Source organism: Dipteris shenzhenensis, chromosome 15, assembly GCF_047967505.1.
Source record: "Dipteris shenzhenensis isolate YYH24624 ecotype China chromosome 15, Dip_SZ_1.0, whole genome shotgun sequence".
Taxonomy (NCBI): domain Eukaryota; kingdom Viridiplantae; phylum Streptophyta; class Polypodiopsida; order Gleicheniales; family Dipteridaceae; genus Dipteris; species Dipteris shenzhenensis.
The window spans coordinates 24011566-24031355 of NC_141610.1; the positions used below are offsets into that span (position 1 = coordinate 24011566).

General features: G+C 46.4%; 2 protein-coding genes and 1 pseudogene across 2 annotated transcripts in view; all 3 read right to left on the reverse strand.

Moving 5' to 3' along the window:
* Positions 1-17884, reverse strand: part of LOC147893567 (choline transporter protein 1-like) — a 134222-nt gene extending 116338 nt beyond the window's left edge. The window contains exon 1 of the mRNA XM_087386314.1: positions 17748-17884. The gene's annotated coding sequence lies outside the window, so the exon portion shown is untranslated. The remainder of the gene's footprint in view (positions 1-17747) is intronic.
* Positions 14615-15421, reverse strand: LOC147893568 (pentatricopeptide repeat-containing protein At1g06140, mitochondrial pseudogene; annotated as a pseudogene).
* On the reverse strand, positions 15436-17754 carry LOC147893569 (pentatricopeptide repeat-containing protein At4g18520, chloroplastic-like). The gene has a single exon (XM_087386316.1). The coding sequence runs from the start codon at positions 17752-17754 to the stop codon at positions 15436-15438; it is 2319 nt and encodes a 772-aa protein (XP_087242442.1).
* Positions 17885-19790: the final 1906 nt, after the last annotated feature.

Consider the following 19790-nt stretch of genomic DNA (forward strand, 5'->3'; position numbering starts at 1 on the left):
GAGGATTTGCTACAGATTGAGGAGCGATGAGTTCTTCTGCAGCAACGGGATGATGCCCGGAAGGAGGAAAAATGGGCCGTGGTACAAGATGGTAGGTTGTTGAGCGGCACCTGTCGAGCTCCCACCCATACCTCCTAGGGGGACGGGGGCTATGAGACTCAGGTTTCCGAGACCCTAGACTGCACCATTTGGAACCTTAATGGTACCTTATGCTCAGACCCAGGGAACTTCTCGGAGTCTTATACAAGACGAGACATAGTCTTTTACAAGGAGATACACCAGAGCCCAGCGCGTCCACTATTGCAATCTCATAGACCTATCAGTCTTCCAAAGACTCTAATAAAATTTCTTTCTTTCTTTTCTTTCTTTCTGCTTATTCATGTCCTCAATTTTGAGTTGCTTTTGTTGCTTCTTTCTTTCTTGAGTCTCTCTTCCTTCTTGTAAATTTTGTCCCCTTTCGCCATGCTGTTTGGTTTCACCTCTTTCTCTATTTTTTATCCTTTGCTGAATTTTCCCTTTTTTAGCTAAAAACTATAAAGGGGAGAAGGCCATATAAGGGCTGAGATCTAGATCTACTGTTCGACTCTACCTTTTGCACTCCCACTGGCTGAATGCTCTCTATGACCTTCAATGGCCTTCAGCAGGTGCTCTCCAAGTGCCGTCACTAAGTGTTCACACCAAGGCTATATATAGGGGAGGGGTTGGTCTTGTTGGAATAGGACAGGTCACCTCCCCACTTGTGAGTCCCCATATCAGAAGGGCATCCGGTGGGTGGACCACACAGTAGTAATAGGCATGGGACTGCCACATGGGCAGCACACGAGCTCTTATGTGGGCAGCAGAAAGAAAGGACAGGTACCTGGAAGAGGAGACCCACCATGGAGGGCAGATCTGGCAAAGGAACATCCAGATGCTGTCCACACATGGAGATCTCAGAAATGCACAGGTCAGCAAGCTTTGGAGGACCCTAGGGGCTTGGAAATGAGCAGGATTGTGGGCAGCCAAAGGTCTGCAAATGAGCCCTAGAAGGGAGATTTATAAGCAGCATGGAGTCGGCTGGTTGGCCTGTTTGGGTCGGCCAGAAGCAGGCTGTTGGGTCACCTATTTTGGCTGGGCCTTGAGCCCTATAAAAGGAGGCCATTTGGGCCTCATAACACATCACTTGGAGCAGCAATCCAAATGCAGGAAGGAGCAGCAGGAGGACCACCCTTGGGCCTATACACAGGAGGTGAGGGTGACCTACAAAGGGATGCACACTCAGCTCAAGAACCTGTCCACCTAGGCTGAGTTTCTGGACAGAACTGGTCACCTCATGCAGGGGAAATTTATCATTTAGTTAAGAAGCAACCCTCATTCTTCTCCACTTGTGAGCCCCCATATGAGGAGTATATTCAGTACGTGGCACAGGAGAAGTTGAGCTTACTACCATTGATGGCTCAGTTTTCAGACTTTCAGATGTCTTATATGTGCCTGGTATCACCAAGAATCTTCTTTCAGTGTCCACTCTTAACAGGGCTGGATTTCAGGTCATCTTTGAGGATGACAAATGTGCTGTCCGAGACAGGGAAAATGATTATGCCTTAAGATTATCTGGTACTCTGCTGCGTGGGCTGTTTCAGCTTGATCTTTTTGAGAAAAGAGCAGCCCATGCTCTTGCAGTTTCTACTCCTACTGCTGCCATGCAGAATGCAGAATTATGGCATGCCCGATATGGCCACATGCATTACAATAGCTTAATGACGCTTCAGAAGCACTCTATGGTTGATGCATTGCCACCTCTTGAGATACCTCCTCCACATGCCTGTGAAGGGTGCATTTTAGGCAAGATGCATAGATTCCCCTTCAAAAAGGATGGTTCAGTTCAAGCTGTCCGCAAATTACAGCTTATACACACTGATGTCTGTGGTCCCATGAGGACTCCATCATTGGATGGTCATCTCTACTTTGTTACTTTTATTGATGACTACTCCAATTTCACTTAGGTCTTTGGGCTGAAGCGCAAATCAGAAGTGTTCATGGTGTCTAAACACTTTTCAGCCATGGTTGAAAATGAAACTGGACTCAAGATACAGACATTGCGCACAGATAGAGGTGGGGAATACTTGTCTGCAGATTTTGATGCTTTTCTGAAAGGCAAGGGTATTGTGCATCAGCTCACAATGAGGCTGACCCCTCAGCAAAATGGCAAAGCTGAGAGGAAAAATAGAACTCTTATGGAGATGGACAGATGTATGCTGAAAAGCAAACACATGCCTCACAAATTCTGGCTTGAAGGTCTGATGTGTGCCAACTACATTTTAAATCGGGCTCCCACTAAGGCTTTGAAAACAAAAACTCCCTATGAGGTCTCGAATGGGAGAAAGCCTTCAGTGGATCATTTCCGAGTCTTTGGATGCCTTGCATATGCTCATGTGCCAGTTGAATTTCGGCATAAGTTGTCAGATAAGGCAATTAAATGCATATTTGTTGGGTACAGTGCAGAAAGCAAGGGGTTCTCTTCCTGTGTGAGTGGTTATATTTTCACAGTCAGCATTGAAATGGCTTGACTCTTTATCTTGCAGGCATCCTCCCATGTTTCTGGTGTCACAGCACCATGATCAGGAAGTCCACATCCCATAACCTGAGATCCATAATGAAGATAATGTGTGCACTCATTGTCACATTTACAAAGCTTCAATTGTTACAAAATTTCATTGGCCTGTAATTATTGCAGCACAATGGTCATGGTCAATGTCTGGCTTCCAGCTTGTGAGCTTAGTAGATGGAGCCCAAGGCTAGCTACTCAATAGTGTTGGAGTAGATAGTTCACTGTCCTACACACAGGGACATGAAGCCTGCATAGGATTGGTGGAGCACAAAGGCTGACATATGGGCAGTAGAAACTGGAGATTGCAGGGCTGTCTGTATGACAGCAAGGCACAGCATCAGGAGTGTCCACATGGGTAGCAAAGCATGTACATAGAGAGGCTTGCAGATCTGCTGACATGGTGTGGGGATCTGAGGAAGAAGATCTGCCCATGTGGGCCATGGAGAAAGGCCAGCAACAGTAGCCATATAGAAGCCAAGGCCGTACAGATGGGACCCTAGCCAAGGGCCCAAGCAAATGGGGGTTTTGGAGCATAAATAGCCCAGCACCAAGCAGCCATCTTTTGGCAGTCTGTGGATCTAAAACCCACAGACCTGGTTGACAGGCTTAGAGACTGCTTAGTCTGTGAGATTTGGCCAAATCAGCCAGATCTGAAAGGGGGGGCAGACCTGTTAGAAAATTGAAATCTCACCGGAGGGTATCCCGCAGCAGCGGAAGTCTGATAGATTAGCCCAGGAATTACACGTTTCACTATGGAATCAAGCTACATAACCCTGTGTGTACTTCACAACCATTCAGGTGTGTTCAGACTAGCAAATAGACTGTGGTCAAAGACAATATAGAAGTAACTCTTATATATTTCTGTCCGTCCACAAACTGGACAAGATACACTACCAAAAAGGTTCTCCTACTATATGCCTGGCATCTCTACATCTCTGAGCCTGCGTGCTCCACTGAGCTTATGTAGACTCTCCGTCCAAAGGATCTCTTCCACCTTGCTGTTCGGGAACCAAGCCTAGGTGGGCAGCTCCTTGAGCTAAGTGTGCAGCCCTCTGTAGGTCACCTTCACCTCGTGGTCGTCCTGCTGCTCCTTACGGCTCTGGGATTGGCTCCAAGTGATGTGTTATGAGGCCCAAATGGCCGCCTTTTATAGGGCTCAAGGCCCAGCCAAAATAGCCAACCCAACAGCCTGCTTCTGGCTGACCCAAACAGGCCCACCGGCCGACTCCATGCTGCTGCCTACAAATCCCCCTTCTAGGGCTCATTTGCAGACCTTTGGCTGCCCCTGCCTGGCCTTGTGGCTGGCTGCCACTGGCCCAGGAAGGTCTGTCCACAATCCTGCTCATTCCCAAGCCCCTAGGGTCATCCAGGACAGCATCTGGATGTTCCTTTGCCAGATCTGCCCTTCATGGTGGGCCTCCTCTGCCAGGTACCTTTCCTTTCTCTCTGCTGCCCACATGACAGCTCATGTGCTGCCCATGTGGCAGCCCTAAGCCTATTACTACTCTATGGTCCACCCCCCTGATGCACTCCTCATATAAGGGCTCACAAGTGGGGAGGTGACCAGTCCTATTCCAACAGCCCCTCTCACTGACCCACATTGGCCCGATCCCAATCGGTCGATGAAGACGCTCCAGTAGCTCTCGTATCGTAGCCCTGTGGAACAATTTGGCGTCGTCATAGTCTTCTCCTGGCTTTTCAAGCAGTGGCTCTTGCTCTGCTAGGTCCAGACCCGCTGTCACACACTAGTTGGTACACAGATCCATCTTTGGGAGCAATTGAGAATCCGGACCTGCAAACAAACACATAAAAATGACCATAGAACAATGATGGAAATCGCAGGCATGCTCACCAGCCAACCATGACATCCAAGACTTGGATGTCCCCTCCGAGACGCAGGCTAAGTTGCTGGCACACTGGCACATCTCCCAACTAGATCCCAACCAGCCTGGCGTCCCGTACCACCAGGTGGCGCCCATTGGGGCCCTGGATCCACTGCTGGGCCTCGAGCTACGCTAGAAAGCAGATGCGCATCCGCAACACGATCCAGGAACCAGATCAGCAAGGAAGAGCCAAGCTTGCTCTGACTTGCGTGGCTGAAACTGAACCCTTGGGCTCATTAGATAGGCTCGAGCCCAATGCTGCTAAAAATAGCAGGACCCCTAACTTGTCCCATTGCCCTTGCAACTCAACTTGAGAATCGCCTGCCTAGCCCCTAGCCTCTCCAGGCTAGCACACGTCAAATACTATCCGTGCACATGACATACTCCCTATTCTCTAAGAACTCACTCCTAAGTTCATAAGAAAGTATGGAAACTCTCTCTGAAGGTTTGTTAATGTCTCCCATGTGGAATCCTCCTCGACATGATTCTTCCACTTAATCTTGTATTAAGTGATCGTCCTATTTCTAACTTGACGTTTACGAAATCCAAGAATAGTTTCAGGTTCGTGAGGTACAAAGGATCTATTCAAGATGTAATTTGCACACATGACCGCATCCAACCACAGCTTATTAGGCAAATGTTTGCCTTTCAATATGCATCTGGCCATTTCCACCACTGATCTATTCTTCTGCTCACACACGGGATTCTGTTGAGAAGTATAAGGCACCGTAGATCGATGATTGATGCCACGGGAAGCCAAAAAAACAGCAAATTCCTTCGACATGTATTCACCCCCCCTGTCTGTATTAAGGTGAGCTATGTGCAGCCCACTCTCATTCTCAGCCAAGGCAATAAAGTGCTTGAAGCATGAAGAAACTTCAGATTTGGATTTCAATGTGAAAATCCAAGTGTACCTAGTGAAGTCATCAATAAAAGTAACAAAATAGTAGAAACCCCCAAGAGTTGCAACCCTCATGGGTCCACGAACATCACTATGAACTAGATAAAGCTTGCGTGAAGCACCAACTCTCCTTGGGAAAGGCAGCACGGTGCATCTTACCAAGCAAGCATGTTCACAAACATGTTTTGTAGGCATATGCATTTTGGGAAGATCAACAACCATATCCTCGATATATAACTTCACTAGGGCTCCAAAATTGAGGTGTCCAAACCTCTCATGCCACAAATGAGTATCTGCCATGGTAGAATCAAGAGCAAAGGCATGTGCATTGGCAAGTGCAGCATCACCATCCAAACATCTGTAATAGCATCAAGTCTATAGAGACCTCTAGACAATGTGCCAGTCAAAACCGGTAAAGGCATGTGTAGCATCATACACTGCACACCTCACACCATCAAAAGAACCTGAAAGCCACATGTAGCAATGGCTGAAATAGAAATGAGGTTCTTACGAATGCCTGGATCTCTTCTTCTTTTTTTAATCCCCTGAATAAGAGGCACCATGTGAATGATTAGCATGGGAATGAGAGGGTTTTCCAGCTGAAACCTTGCCTTTACCTTTGTGTTTGTGATGGGCAGCAAATGCTTGATCACTAGCCATAGAAGCATTGCGATTCACACGACTTTGCTCCTCCTGAAGAAGAAGAGCAACTAGCTGGTCAAATGAGAAATGATTGGCATCACCCCCTGCAACCAACCTCAATGTAGTAGCAAAGCCTTGATATGAATCAGGCAACCCATCAAGGGTATTAGAAACAAGCTGAGAATCATGCATAATCTCATCAATGTTGGCCAATTGCTCTTTTAAATCCTTCACATTAGTGAGATACGCATCCATGTTACCACCCTCATCAAGCTTCAAATCTTTCAACTGCTTGTGGAGATAGGTAACCCTCGCCTTATTCCGCACCTAATACAAAGATGCAAGCGGATCCCATGCTTGCTTAGCTGTCTTGCAAGACCGGATATGAGGGATAATAACCCGTTTCACTGAAAGAGCAATCAAAGCACGTGCTTTGGCATCAAGACCATCCCATTGAATTTGCTCCTATGAAGGAGGCAAAGCACTTGTAGCAGGAGGTGCAGGTGTCCTAGCAGTAGCATTAGAGTCATCACCTAAAGACCCATCACCTGAAGAAGCAGAGACTGTAGTTGTAGCACCAGAAGTAACAATGCGTGTAGGCTTGGCCTCAGAACTTAAAACAATATCCATAGATTCTTGGCAACCAAAACACGTCCCATCATATATGACCACATGGGATAATTGGTGCCATCAAGCTTGTCATCAGTCCCAATCATCCCAAACAAATCATCTTTGCCACCAGACATGGTGCTGAAATACAAGACAAATGCACCAACTGGCAAAGCAAATGAGAGAAAGGTAACCTCTCAGAATCAAGTATAATAAAAATCTGCCCAAGCTTCAAAGCTTATGCCTGCAAGAGACTCTGCTGTCCCAAGGTGTACCTATTGAGAAAAATCCCCAAAGGCAACACGAGGCCTTTCCAGAATGCAAATGAAGCAGAAATTGGAAAGAACCAATGCAACAACGGCTTACTCAATGACGTAGCCCGAAAGGACAGCAGTGAAAGGCTCTGAATGTGAGCAAATGAGGGCTGGAAATGAGAATTACAGCAAAAGAAAATGCTCCTGCAAGGAGGAGAGCACTTAGAAATGGAGAGAAAGAGATCCAATGGAGGAGAACTCGCAGCCTGAGGCAAAGGGATGCCAAATGAGGAAGAACGGGCTCAAGGGGTGAACTCTGGATCACTTCAACACGCTCCAAATGGCTTCAAAAGCCGGCACGCAGCTCGACGCAGCAAGAAAACTGCTCCAAAGGGCTTCAACAGCCGGCACGTAGATCGAGGCAGCTCCAAAATGCTGGCCCGCAGCTCGAGGCAGTCTGTACAGCCCTAAATCTCTGTTCTGCAGGCCCGTACAGTGTTGTGACAGTTTCGTACAGTCATAAATACAATGTACGGTGCAGAACAAACAGTCCGTACGGTCTTCAGTTGGCACAGAAATCGATGCAGCAGGTCCGTACAGTGGCACAGCAGGTCTGTACGGGGTGTACGGACCACACGTGTGAAACGACCTGCAATAAATGCAGCCTGCAGTGTCCGTACAAGTAGAGGTGCTGTAGAAAAGTTATCAAAGTTGCTGCTCCGAAATGCGTCTCCTTCGCAGTAAGGGCTCTAGAATGCAAATTCCTCACGCCAAAAGCGAAGTTCCTGCGATGGAAAAGCTTGGAGAGGCCTCAAACACTCGTGGGAGTGTGAAAACCAGCAAGACCAGCAGGAATGAGAGCTCCAAAGGCTGCCAAAAAGTTTGGGAAAGCTGTCAATTGCCGAGGGAAAGGATTCCCGACCTTCTCTGATACCATTGTTGGCTGTAGGAAGCAATGAAAGCTCAGAAATGAGTGTAAGAAGCCAAAACACGAGCTGCTATGATCAAAATGCTGCAAGTACAAGTGAGGAGGCTCAAGGGAGAGCCAACATAACAAAACCCTAGGGCTAATTGCCCTAACTGGACTATGTGTCCTAACTGACCTAGATGGTACATAAACTAACTGTGCCAATAGTCCTAACTGACTATAACAAGACCTACAAGGCACATACCAAGGTATAAGTGGCATCTATGGATAGCCCATGAGATGGCCTACAGTTTGGAAGCTTGGATGCCTTTCAGTTGGGGTCAGGTCAAAAGTGGATGCCTAAGATTGTCTTGCTAGTTGGATTCTAGTGGTGCATAGTGGAATAGATGTCCAAAAGATAGTCAGAGGATTTGCAAAGAGGAACAATACGGGGGTGAGCCCCTGGTGTAAAGCATTTCCATTTAAATAAATACTGAAAGGGGCGCCAAGGCATTTGGGGCCAGTGGGTGTATTGTGTACTATTTTCATTGAGCAGGGGCATTCTAGCCTCCCCATTGTTGTTGATGTTGTTGTTGAATTCATTTCTAAGCATTGTTAAGTGGTTGAAATGATTGAAGCTTGCATTGTGGCTATCTATGAGGTTTATGATTGAGTAGACGAGGATTACTACCCTTTAGTTTCTTGAAACCGGTTACGGTGGTTCCATTGCCGAGATCGTCACCATCTTTCTACAGAGCTGAGCCGTGGTAGTGTTGGATGAAGGAAACCTTCATTGCATTTTTGCTTCAGCCATAAACTCAGCAAGCACGTTACATCGTGAGAGGTTGTTGACCATCTCAGAGAAGGAGGGGCAAGAGGAAGACAGGGCATCAGAGAGCTTTGAGGAGGAGCATAGTATTAGTGAGGGTGATGAGGAGCAGGACAGTGGGGAACAGCTTGTTCCTCCTGAGCATGCCATTGAGGACTCACAGGATGAGGTAGATGAGGCTGAGGAGCTAGATCCCAATGCCCTTTTTCAGTTGCGAATGCAAAGTGCAGTGGGAGCCCTATCACAGTTGCAGCAAACTTTCGTGGAGATTATGCAAACTCCTCCTAGCAATATTGCTCCTCTTGGAAGCAAAAAGACATCTCAAAAGAAGTAGAAGCAGCATAAGAAGACTCACATGCATGGTCCCTCAGGCGAACAGCCACAAGTGATTTCCTCAGTTGCCCCTGGAATGGGTAATGCCAATAATTTTTAGTTAGTGAATCAAGGACAACAAAGTCTTTACGCATACTATGATGCATCCACGGTATTTTGGAGGGGGTTCAGTGTTCCAAGAAATGGTGGGACAGCCCATGGACTGACATGTAATGCCAGTCATTTTTATGGGCAGCATGCAGCCCGGAATGCAGAATTTTCAGCAGCATATGATGGGAAGAATGTCCCCTTTTAGTTCCAACATGATGTATGCAATAGGCGGGGTACTTATGCAGGACGTACTTGATTGATTTGACAATAGACAAGTAAGGCTCTTATATAGAGCACACACACACACATATGAACACCAATGCATATGGGATAACTCCCAATGTGACACGTGGCATCCATAGGACACACTAGACTAGAACTCACTAGAACACACCAAATTGACTCATCTTGACTCCATTTCCTAACAAGATGCAATGTCTGTTAAGTTGCAAGTTTCAGCCTTTACCGTTGTGTATCATGATGAGCTTGATGCCATGAGGGATCAATATGCCAATGATGCTGATTTTGCACGGATTTATGATCAGTTGGTCAATGGCCAGAGGCATGAGCACTATACTCTCAAGGAGGATTTTCTGATGATGCATGGCAGATTATGTGTCACACACCGGTTGAGGCCAACAATTTTGACAGAGAGTCATTTCCCACGCTATCTAGGACACAGAGGCATTGATGCCACCATCGAAGCTGTGGAGCATTATTTCTTTTGGACAGCATTGATGAAGGATGTCAAGACACATGTCAGGACATGCATCACCTTCTAGAAGGTAAAATATGACATACAGAAGCCGGTTTGATTGCTTCAGCCTTTACCCATTCCCGATTGACCCCCTCATGAACAGGTGCACCTATTCCAAGGGTCACACCCCTTCGAATAGGCACACCTCCTAGGCCCAAGTACCTACAAAAGGGAACCTAGAGGGGTAAAAAAGGGGAAAAAAAAAATTAAACCCATCCCCTAACCCTAGGTTACCCTAGGTTACCCTAACTACCCTAGGGTTAACTTAACCCCCAAATTAATTTGGGGCAAATAACCCTTAGGCAGCCCAACGAAAGGGCGTACCTTTCCAGCCAATACAAACACCAAACAACGGCCGTACGAACTTTCTCGCAGCCTGCGCAAGCCATCGCAGCCCTTCCGTACAATTCGTACAGCCCTGCGCATTCTTTTCCGTACCCAGCCGTACAGCCTGCGCCATTTTTTCGTACCCCCCCCGCAGTCCATCCGTACCCTGCTGCGCATCCATTGGTACCCTGCTGCGCATCCAGCCGTACGGCCAACCAGCAGCCTGCGCCGTTTTCACGCCAGTTGCCTGCGCCATCTACCGTACGAACCGTACGGTACTTCCGTACGGACAGCCAGCCTGCATCCGTACAGGCCATACCGTCCCTTCTGCATCAGCCTGCGCTGCCAACCCTTACTTCGCCATTCTTGCTAACAGCCCCCCTCGCTATTTGCAGCCCTGGATACCTGTTTTTCCTGACAGTCTGCTGCCCTCTCCTTGTTTCGCCATTTTCACCCTGCCAATTCAGCACCAGTCTTGGCTAAAGACGTACATTCCAGGCGATGAAGCAGTTCCTCCTGCAGGTGATTATGTCCCAGAAATCGAAGACGATTATGTCTCCTTATTCCTGAGCGTATTCTGGACCATCGACAGCGAGAGACTCGACATCGACTTATCACGGAATTCCTTGTTCTTTGGCGAGATCTGGACGACTCAGACGCTACTTGGCAGTCCGATGAAGACTTACAGCAGTACCCTGATCTTTTACAGCAGTATTTTCAGCATCTACCATGATATTTTCTACATCAGTTCATTATCTCCACCAGGGTCTTCTTTTGAGTGGGAGGGGATGTCACGATCTGTGACGTATTCCTTTCTCTTTCTAGACTTATGGATGGTTTAATGAATGGACACTTGTGGAAGGGTATGACCTTTCGACGGGACACTTGCCCTTTCGACGGGACACTTCCTAATGAGGCACAACCCTTCACAAGAGACATTCTAATGAAGAGACATTCCTATTGTAATGTACCCTCTCATCAAGGGTCACACCCTTCACAAGGGGTACACACCTCTTCATGCACATACCCTTTGGAGTACACACCTTTTCATGTGTGACTCTTCACTCTCTATATAAGAGAGGCCAAATTGTATGGATGACAATCACATCCACCCTACAGACATTCAAGCAATATCATTATTCCTTTGCTCTCTGCTATCTCAGTCTCTTTTCTGTTCCTTAGCACAATTCTAAATATAGTAAATCTAGGATTTCTTACATATAGGGGAAGCACCCTTCAAGATTGTGGTAGGAGAACATAAGGTACCTCCCATTCTGCATATAAAAGAGAAGATTTTTGAAGCGGACAGGTTTGTGGAAAGTTTGGATGTTGCCTACCAGAAGGTCAAAACAGCCCTCTAGAAAAGCCAGGAGAAGGACAAACAAGCAGCAGATAAACATCGCTGCGAGCTACTCTTGAAAGATGGCGATTGGGTGTTGCTGCGTTTCCAGAAAGTACGACTTAGGAAGATGAAAGGCAAGGACAAAGTGTACACAAAGCTGAAGATGAGGTACTATGGTTCTTTTCAGGTTTCTGAAAGGATTAATGATGTCTTAGAGGCTGAAGCTACTTGAAAATTGGACCATACACAATGCCTTTCATGTGAGTTTATTGAAGCCTTTCCATGGCGATGTGCCTGTTGACCTCCTTCATGAGAATCAGCCCGAGGTTAAAGAGTTGGACGAAATCTTGGTCTCAGAATAGATTTTGGCACATATGGAAAGAAAAGTAAGAGCTAGAGTTTCCGGTCGCTACCTGGTGAAGTTCAAGAACTATCCAGCACTAGATGCAAAATGGATGGAGGGTGATCTAGCAGAGCTACCTCAGATTTTGAAGCTCTACCTGGACTACCTCAGATTTTGAAGCTCTACCTGGACGCATTTTAGCTTGAGCCCATTGCGGTGTAGGCTCCTACAGGTTCAGCAAAACAGAGATCTTGCTTGGTGCTTGAGAGGAGGGTAGCACCTCCCCTTCCTTGATATAGACTGCTCACGTATCTAGAGATCGCTTGGTGACGGATTGCTAGGCGTGGATCCTGAGTTGATCGCAGCAAGGCACAAATCTCGAGGCAGATCATCCTTTCTGTACGGATTCTCCTTGCCATTCGGGGCAGATCTGTGGACCCTAGGCTCTCCAGCTCTTTTCTTGCCTTCCTTCCATCTTGTATCTGTCCTTTCTCTCTTCTCCCGAAGGTTGGAAGACACCTGCACCCTATTGGGAGCCTGGCTAGGGGATAGGCATGAGGACTGAGCTCGCCCCTCTACCACGGATAGCGGGTATTTGGTTATTGTCTTTCATTTGATTATTATTTCTTATTTTGAAGTTATCTACAGTGTATTTCTTGTGTTTGGAGTTCTTTCTGGTCCCCGTAGGCTTAAGCAAGCATTCAGAAGCAATGGGTGTGCCTAGGGAAAGGCTAGAGGGCCGGTGTGATGCATGTGAAAGCCTTGAGGCTGCTTTGAGCACGGTTTGCTAGTGGTTTGGATACTTGGATGCCTTTCAGGTTAGAAGTGGATACCTAAGATTGCCTTGCCAATTGGATTCTAGGGATGCACTGTGGAATAGATGCCCATAAGATAGTTAGAGGATTTGCAGAGAGAAACGGTACAGGGGTGAGCCCCTAGTGTAAAGCATTTCCATTCAAAAGCATTAAATAAATACTGAAAGGGGCGCCAAGGCATTTGGGGCCAGTGGGTATATTGTGTACTATTTTTACTGAGCAGGGGCATTCTAGCCTCCCTATTTTTGTGGATGTTGTTGTTGAAGTTCATTTCTAAGCATTGTTAAGTGGTTGAAGTGATTGAAGCTTGCATTGTGGCTATCTATGAGGTTTATGATTGAGTAGACAAGGATTATTGCCCTTCATTTACCATGATTACATATATGAGTGCCATTGTCCAAAATAGAAAGAGTAGGATCCTTCCACCCTATGTGAACCTCGTGGGTTTTAAACCACTCAATTCCCAACAACAAGTCTACATGGTCTAGGTGCATTACATAGCACGTCAAAATGACCATGTAGTCTTCAAACTAGAGTAGAAGATCCTGAACCTTGCGATCCCAAAAGTGCTTCATAGCAGGGAGCTGCACCTCATAGGTGTGATCGCTAGGTGTCATAGGTAGGTCCAGCTTCTATACTAGTTTGTAGTTAATAAAGTTGTGAGAACTGCTTGGGTCAAAGAGAACGCGAATGTGAGTGTGCCTGACCTTCTCGTAAGCCCAAAAAAGGTCATGGGTTCCAAACAACGAGTTATTAAAAGTGCATTTACAAGAAATCGGGTGGCAATAACATCCACAGAAATACCTGTCATCATCGTCTGGGTAGCCCCTTTGGCTTTAGTTGCTTGTCTTGAAGGCAGCTTTGGTCTTGGAGCAACAGCCAACTATAGGATTCTTGCACTTCGGACAATCAGCCTTTGTGTGGCCATGCTTCTCACAAATAAAACATCGACATTCCTTTTTCAGCTTTAAGGTACGGAGAAAATGCGCTTTGCTATTTAGAGTCGATTTCGGTTTCTTCTCGGAGGTGTTGTCCGAAGACTTCCCCTCTGCGGTGCTAGTAGAAGGTGGGTATAATCAAAGAACGCAATTCTACCAGCTGTACTTGAACAGGGACTAAAATTCCATCCATTACAGGACAAGACCTATCAAAAGCATCATTACAAAAAGCCAATGTGGAAGGTAACCGCCCATGTCATCCTGCAAGAATAGCCAGTTGTTGAAAAAGGTATATCGTCGTTTTAATTTAAGCTGATTTAAACTCTTCCAATTGACACTCCTACATGCTCCACGTAGGAAGATCGTATGGTGGCAATAATGTCATTCAGTTCAAGCTCTTCAAATGTGGACCTTCTGGGTCTGGACGTAAAACCTGGGCCATGTTGCAGGCTCCAGCAGACAAGCCTCAAACACAACTAGTGCCCAAACTCACATTTGAAGAGCTTGCTGAGCAGCAAGCTCTTCAAATGTGGACCCCCTGGGTCTGGACATAAACCCTGGGCCATGTTGCAGGCTCCAGCAGACAAGCCTCAAACACAACCAGTGCTGAAACTCACCCTAGTCCAGAGACCCAAAGGCAGTACCACAGACTAATCCAAAGGCAGTACCGCAGACGAATCAGCTCGCTCTAAGAACACACTTTGAATTTAACACTGCTTTCAACTCCAGGAGCACATCAAGAAAACTGACACATCTCCACATGAGGCTGAGAATGTACTCATGGCTGCAGAATGGCTCATTGATGTCTTCTCTCGTGATCAACGCCCAGTTTAAGCTGTTGCTGTAAACTGAAGGTGCACATTCAGAAAGCTGGCCCATCTCGATGATGTCTTCCCTGTAAATGTGATCATACGGCAAATCCTCTGTACTTCTGCTGCTTTCCACTTGTGTCAGGAACTTTGTGTGTATGGCCTTGATTACAACCTTTCAGCAGAAATTCAGATATTGAAGATGCCCTTTCCTCAAAGTGTCGATAGGATTGAGCCTCAAGTAGGGGCTACCTGGCTGAATCTCTTGACATTTTCTCCTTCATCATGAGCATCAAGCGGTCTGCATCGCCCCACCTTCCAGCAAAGGTGTACATATTTGATAGTACCACATAGGGTGCAGCAAATTGTGGACATAATTCACAGATGTGCTCTACAGCATGCCTGGCTCGCTCAAAATCAAGATGTATTCTGCAGGCACTGAGCCATGCCATCCAAAGTGCAGCAGTTGGTTGTATTGGCATATTGTTAGTCCAGTCCTCACTCTCATCCAGTTGCCCTGCCCGGCCAAGAAGGTCAATCATGCAGCAGTGGTGCTCCAATGTTGGTGTGACGCCATGTTTTTGAGTCATGGCAGCAAAGCTATAGCATCCCTCATCCACCAGGCCAGAATGGCTGCATGCAGAAAGAATGCTGTAGAAAGTGACCCCATCAGGGATGACACCAGTCAGCTGCATTTGATGCAGCAGGTGCATGGCTTCCTTGCATTGTCCATGCTGGGCATATGCTCCAACGATGGCATTCCATGACACCAAATTCCATTCAGGCAGGTTCTTAAACATCCTCAGTGCATCATCCGAACCACCACATTTGCCATACATGTTTACAGGTGCATTCCCCGCAAAATCTGACTGTAATCCATTGTAAGAAATACAGGCATGTTTCCGCTTGCCTTCAGCTAGCAATGCCTGATTTGCACATGCAGAGAGGGCAATGACAAAGGTGGATTGGTCTGGGACCATGCACTGAAGTTGCATTTGTTGAAAGAGCTGAAGAGCCTTGCTACCCGGTTCATGCTCAGCATACACTGCAATCATGGTGTTCCACGAGATCACATTCTGCTGAGGCATGTTGTCAAATATTTTCCAGCCATCTTGCAAACTCCCACACTTGCATACATGTTGACAAGGGCAGTGTCCACAATAACATCCAATTCCAAGCCAAGCTCCAGGAAAGAGGAATGAATTAACTTATTTTCAGCTAAAGCCACCTGGCTAGTACACACAGATAGAACACTAACAAACGTGATCTTGTCTGGTATGACACCTTTGAGCTTTAATTGTTGAAATAAATGAAGGGCTGCTTTACATTGGCCCTTATGGACACAAGCTGCAATCATAGCATTCCAGCACAATATGTTATGCTCAGGCAAATTGTCAAATATTTCCTGTGCATCCTTAAGATCACCGCACTTACCATATGCAGTAATCAAGGCAGTCCCTACAGCAACATCCAACTCAAAGCCACTGCCCACAGCAAAAGCATGCTTACGTTTGCATTCAAGAAGGTCTAGAAGGTCTCCACATGCATCCAGAATACTTGAAAAAGTAATTTTGTCTGGCAAGACACATTCCAATAGCATTTGCTGAAAGACTTGGACTGCGTCCTTTGCCTTTCCAGAGTGGGCATGCGCTGATATCATAGAATTCCATGAGATTATATTCGGCTTGTGCATTTTACCAAACATGATCCAAGCATCTTTTAGACTGAGACACTTGCCATACATGCTAACGAGTGCATTACCCATAGCAGCATCTAACTCTAATGCAGTACACATGATGCGGGCATGCACCTGCTTGCCTTCATCTAGAACTTCTAGACCGTTACAAACAGATAGGATTGTCACAAAAGTGACCCTGTCTGACAGTACCCCTTCAAGCAGCATTTGCTTGAACTGTTGAAATGCCTCCATGGCCTGCCTGTTTTGGGTGTGCACACCAATCATGGCATTCCAGGAGACCACATCTCGCACAGCCAAAACCGCAGACATCCTCTGTGCATCATCTGTCCTACCACATTTTCCATACATATGGACAAGGGCATTCCCCAAGTCATCCTGCTCAAGTTCAAGGCCTACTATTAGGGCATGCATCTGCTTACCTTCAATTAAAGCCCCTTCACTGCCACATGCAGTGAGAATGCTCAAGAAGGTAACGGCGTCTGGAACATAACCTTCCAACTGCATTTGTCTAAAAAACAGGAGGGCCTCATGGCCCTGCCCATGTTGGGCATATGCTCCAATGATAGCGTTCCGCGACACCACATTCTGCTCAGGGATATTGTCAAAGACCCACTGTGCATCATACAAACTACCACACTTACCACCATACATATGAACAAGGGCATTAGCCACGATAACATCTGATTCCACAGCATTATTCATACTTTGAAAATGGAAACCCTTACCTTCTGCTAGGCGTTCCTGTCTAGCACATGCAGACAGAATGGTAATGAAAGTGACCTTGTCTGGACGGATCTTTTGCAGTTGCATTTGGTGAAAGAGTTGGAAAGCCTCCATAGCCTGCTCATGCTGGGCATGGGCTGCAATAGCAGCATTCCATGACACAACATTCCGCTCAGGCATTAGATGGAAAACCCTCTGTGTATCTCTTAAACTCCCACACTTTCTGTACATGTTCAGGAGTGCCGTCCCAACAATAAGATCGGACTCAAATCCACTCTCAATGATGCTGACATGAACCTGCTGACCTTCAGCCAGGGCTGCCTCCAAAGCACATGCAGAAAGAACACTGACGAAGATAACTTTGTCTGGGGACACCCCATCCCGCTGCATTTGTATGTAAAGCTCAAGAGCTTCTTTGTTGTGCCCATGCTTCATGTATGCACCAATCATCATGGACCAGGAAAACACATTTCGCTGATGCATCTCGTTAAATACTGTAAAAGCATCCCCCAAGGCTCCACATTTCCCATAAATCTGAATAAGGAGGTTTCCTAGAAATCTGTCACGATCGTGTCCATTTTCTGACATGAGGGCATGAATGCGCTTGCCCTCAGATAAGGCCTTGGCACTACCGCACTGCCGTAAAAGACAAGAATACGTGCTAGGATCCGGCTGGATGGGAGTTGGAACCGGGTGCCACTGCCATGGGTCAAAACACTGATGCTTGGTGCATGGTCTAGCCAACCTTTCTGCTCCAAGCCTGTTTCCGGGTGCTCCCTCCCAATCCTCGTCATGGATAAAGCTTTCTGTGGAGATCCAGTGCAGGTTGGCAGGGATCGACAAGGGAAATGTATCCGGAAGCGATGCCAGCCCCTGGCGCTTGTAATTTGTACGTAATGCAAGACCGAGACGTTTCAAATTGCAGGTAAAGTTAGAAATACCATGATGTGGAGCAATACCTGGCATGGTAAGGCCCTAAGGGCACGCCATCGTTGGGTGTACATGGATAATGTAGGCTGCCGCAATGCACAATTCTCTGATGCGATTGTTTGGCAGCCCGAATCACAATCTTCGATCGAGCTCAGCACATTTCATGAGTTCCTAATCTACCTATCTATCTACCTTCTCTCCACCAACATATATATATATATATATTATATATACATTCTATAATACACAGAGGAGCAGCATGACACATCAGCACACGTGGCATCACTCTACCCGCTGCCACCTATGCCTCCTCTAAGTCTCTTTGGTGTCCTCGAGCACCGGCACGTGCGACACAAGTTTGCCGCGAGTCAGGTGGCATGAGTCGCATGACGCACACCCAACATTCAAGCCACACTGGTTGGATTGGAGAATTGGCGCACGCAGTGGACGACACATTGGTTGGCACATGTGCAATCACTCTACCCCCTACCACGTAGGCCGCCTGTCATGTCCTCGAAGGGCCCTGTTTCCGACACGAGTGAGCACAGGTCGGAGTGAGGTGGTGTGACGGGCACTTAACATTCACGCCACATGGCTGGATTCGAGAATTGGCATGCAAGGAGGCAAACAGATTGATTGGAGTCAAACAAGTGGAGAAGGTCCCTTTCGTGTGAGTCGTAAAAAGTTTGCCCTTACCGAAGGGCTACTACAATTCCAAGTCAATTTCCACTTCCCGATAATAAGGACCTTGTAGGTTGATGGAGTCAACAAGTTTATTTTCTACTTTAGATAGGTATCCCTGGCGCTTAATAGAACTTGCAAGTGATACCAAGACATGCAAAGCTATTTCCACCTGGATGAGGTGGGAAGGCCACTAGACCCTACTATGGGGATAATGCATTTTAAATGGTAATGCATATGTAAGCTATGAATGTTCCATCCAATATGTGAATGATGTGTCAGAGATTGTATTGTTTCTATGTTCTTGTACCAAATTTGGTATGATTGTGAATTGTAAAATGTTGTTATGTGTTGGAATTGCAACGTGAGATTATCTATTAATCATTGTTAATTTGACAAACTTGATGGTCTTTCCTTCAATATGTCTATGTTGATGACTCCAAGGATCATGTGTGAGTCACATATTGAAGGAAGATCTTGTGATTAGATAGTGGTATACAATAAATGTTGCTAATGGTGTATAGATGGTTGTCCTTTGATTAAAATGTCATCATCATGCTGGAGTTACATATTGAAGGACAATCTTCTGATTAGATGTGTTTTCACGGTGCTAGTTGGTCTCTTACTTTAGAAGATTTTGTTGAGGATCATGTTGTGGAGGCTTTTGAACAAGTGGTTATGCATAATAAGTTGGTCTTGGTACACTAAGGCTCTGTGGGAGCTTGTTTGGATCTTGCTTGGGATATTGTTTGGATCTTGGTGCTTCCTTTTTGCGTTTCATCATGGTGAAGATTCCAGTGTCTCAAGGGACCTAAGGGGAAGACTCGGAGTCTTATCTTCGGGACTTTGTTCGACGATGCCGTCTTTTTCGATGGTCCATGAAGGATCGGGTGGACATTTTGCCCGATTTTCTTGAAGGTGTAGCCTTGAGTTGGCATGAGGCCTTGCTAGGTTCTACCAATGAGGTATGGGACCAAGTTGTGGCTATAATGAAGCTAAGATTTGGGGCAGTGGAGTCACCAAATGCTTTGATGTTGTAGTTGGACCGGTTCTATCAAGGAGAGGGTGAGATGATCTCTATGTTGGTAATCCGATATGAAGCTTGGACAATATATGAAAGGGCAGCTTTGCGAGCTGCGGCACCTGCATCATCGGCCCCTCAAAGTCTCTCATGGATGGAGCACTTCAAAATGAGCAAATTTGTGATGGATTTGGATTCTCGTCTTCACTCAAAAGTAATTAGTAAAGATCCAACAACATATGTGGAGGCACTCCGCATTGCGACTAAGAAAGAAGCTTCTCTCTAGATTGAGTCCTCTTTTGTGTCTTCACCAGCTTCGACTTCTAAGATGGAGGTAATGGGAACTCCTGAGGTACCATAGTCCTATGAG

What these genes read in the sequence shown, in the direction of transcription:
- LOC147893569 (XM_087386316.1), bottom strand. Translation starts at nt 17,754, where the DNA reads ATGCCAGGTATTGCTCCACATCATGGTATTTCTAACTTTACCTGCAAT.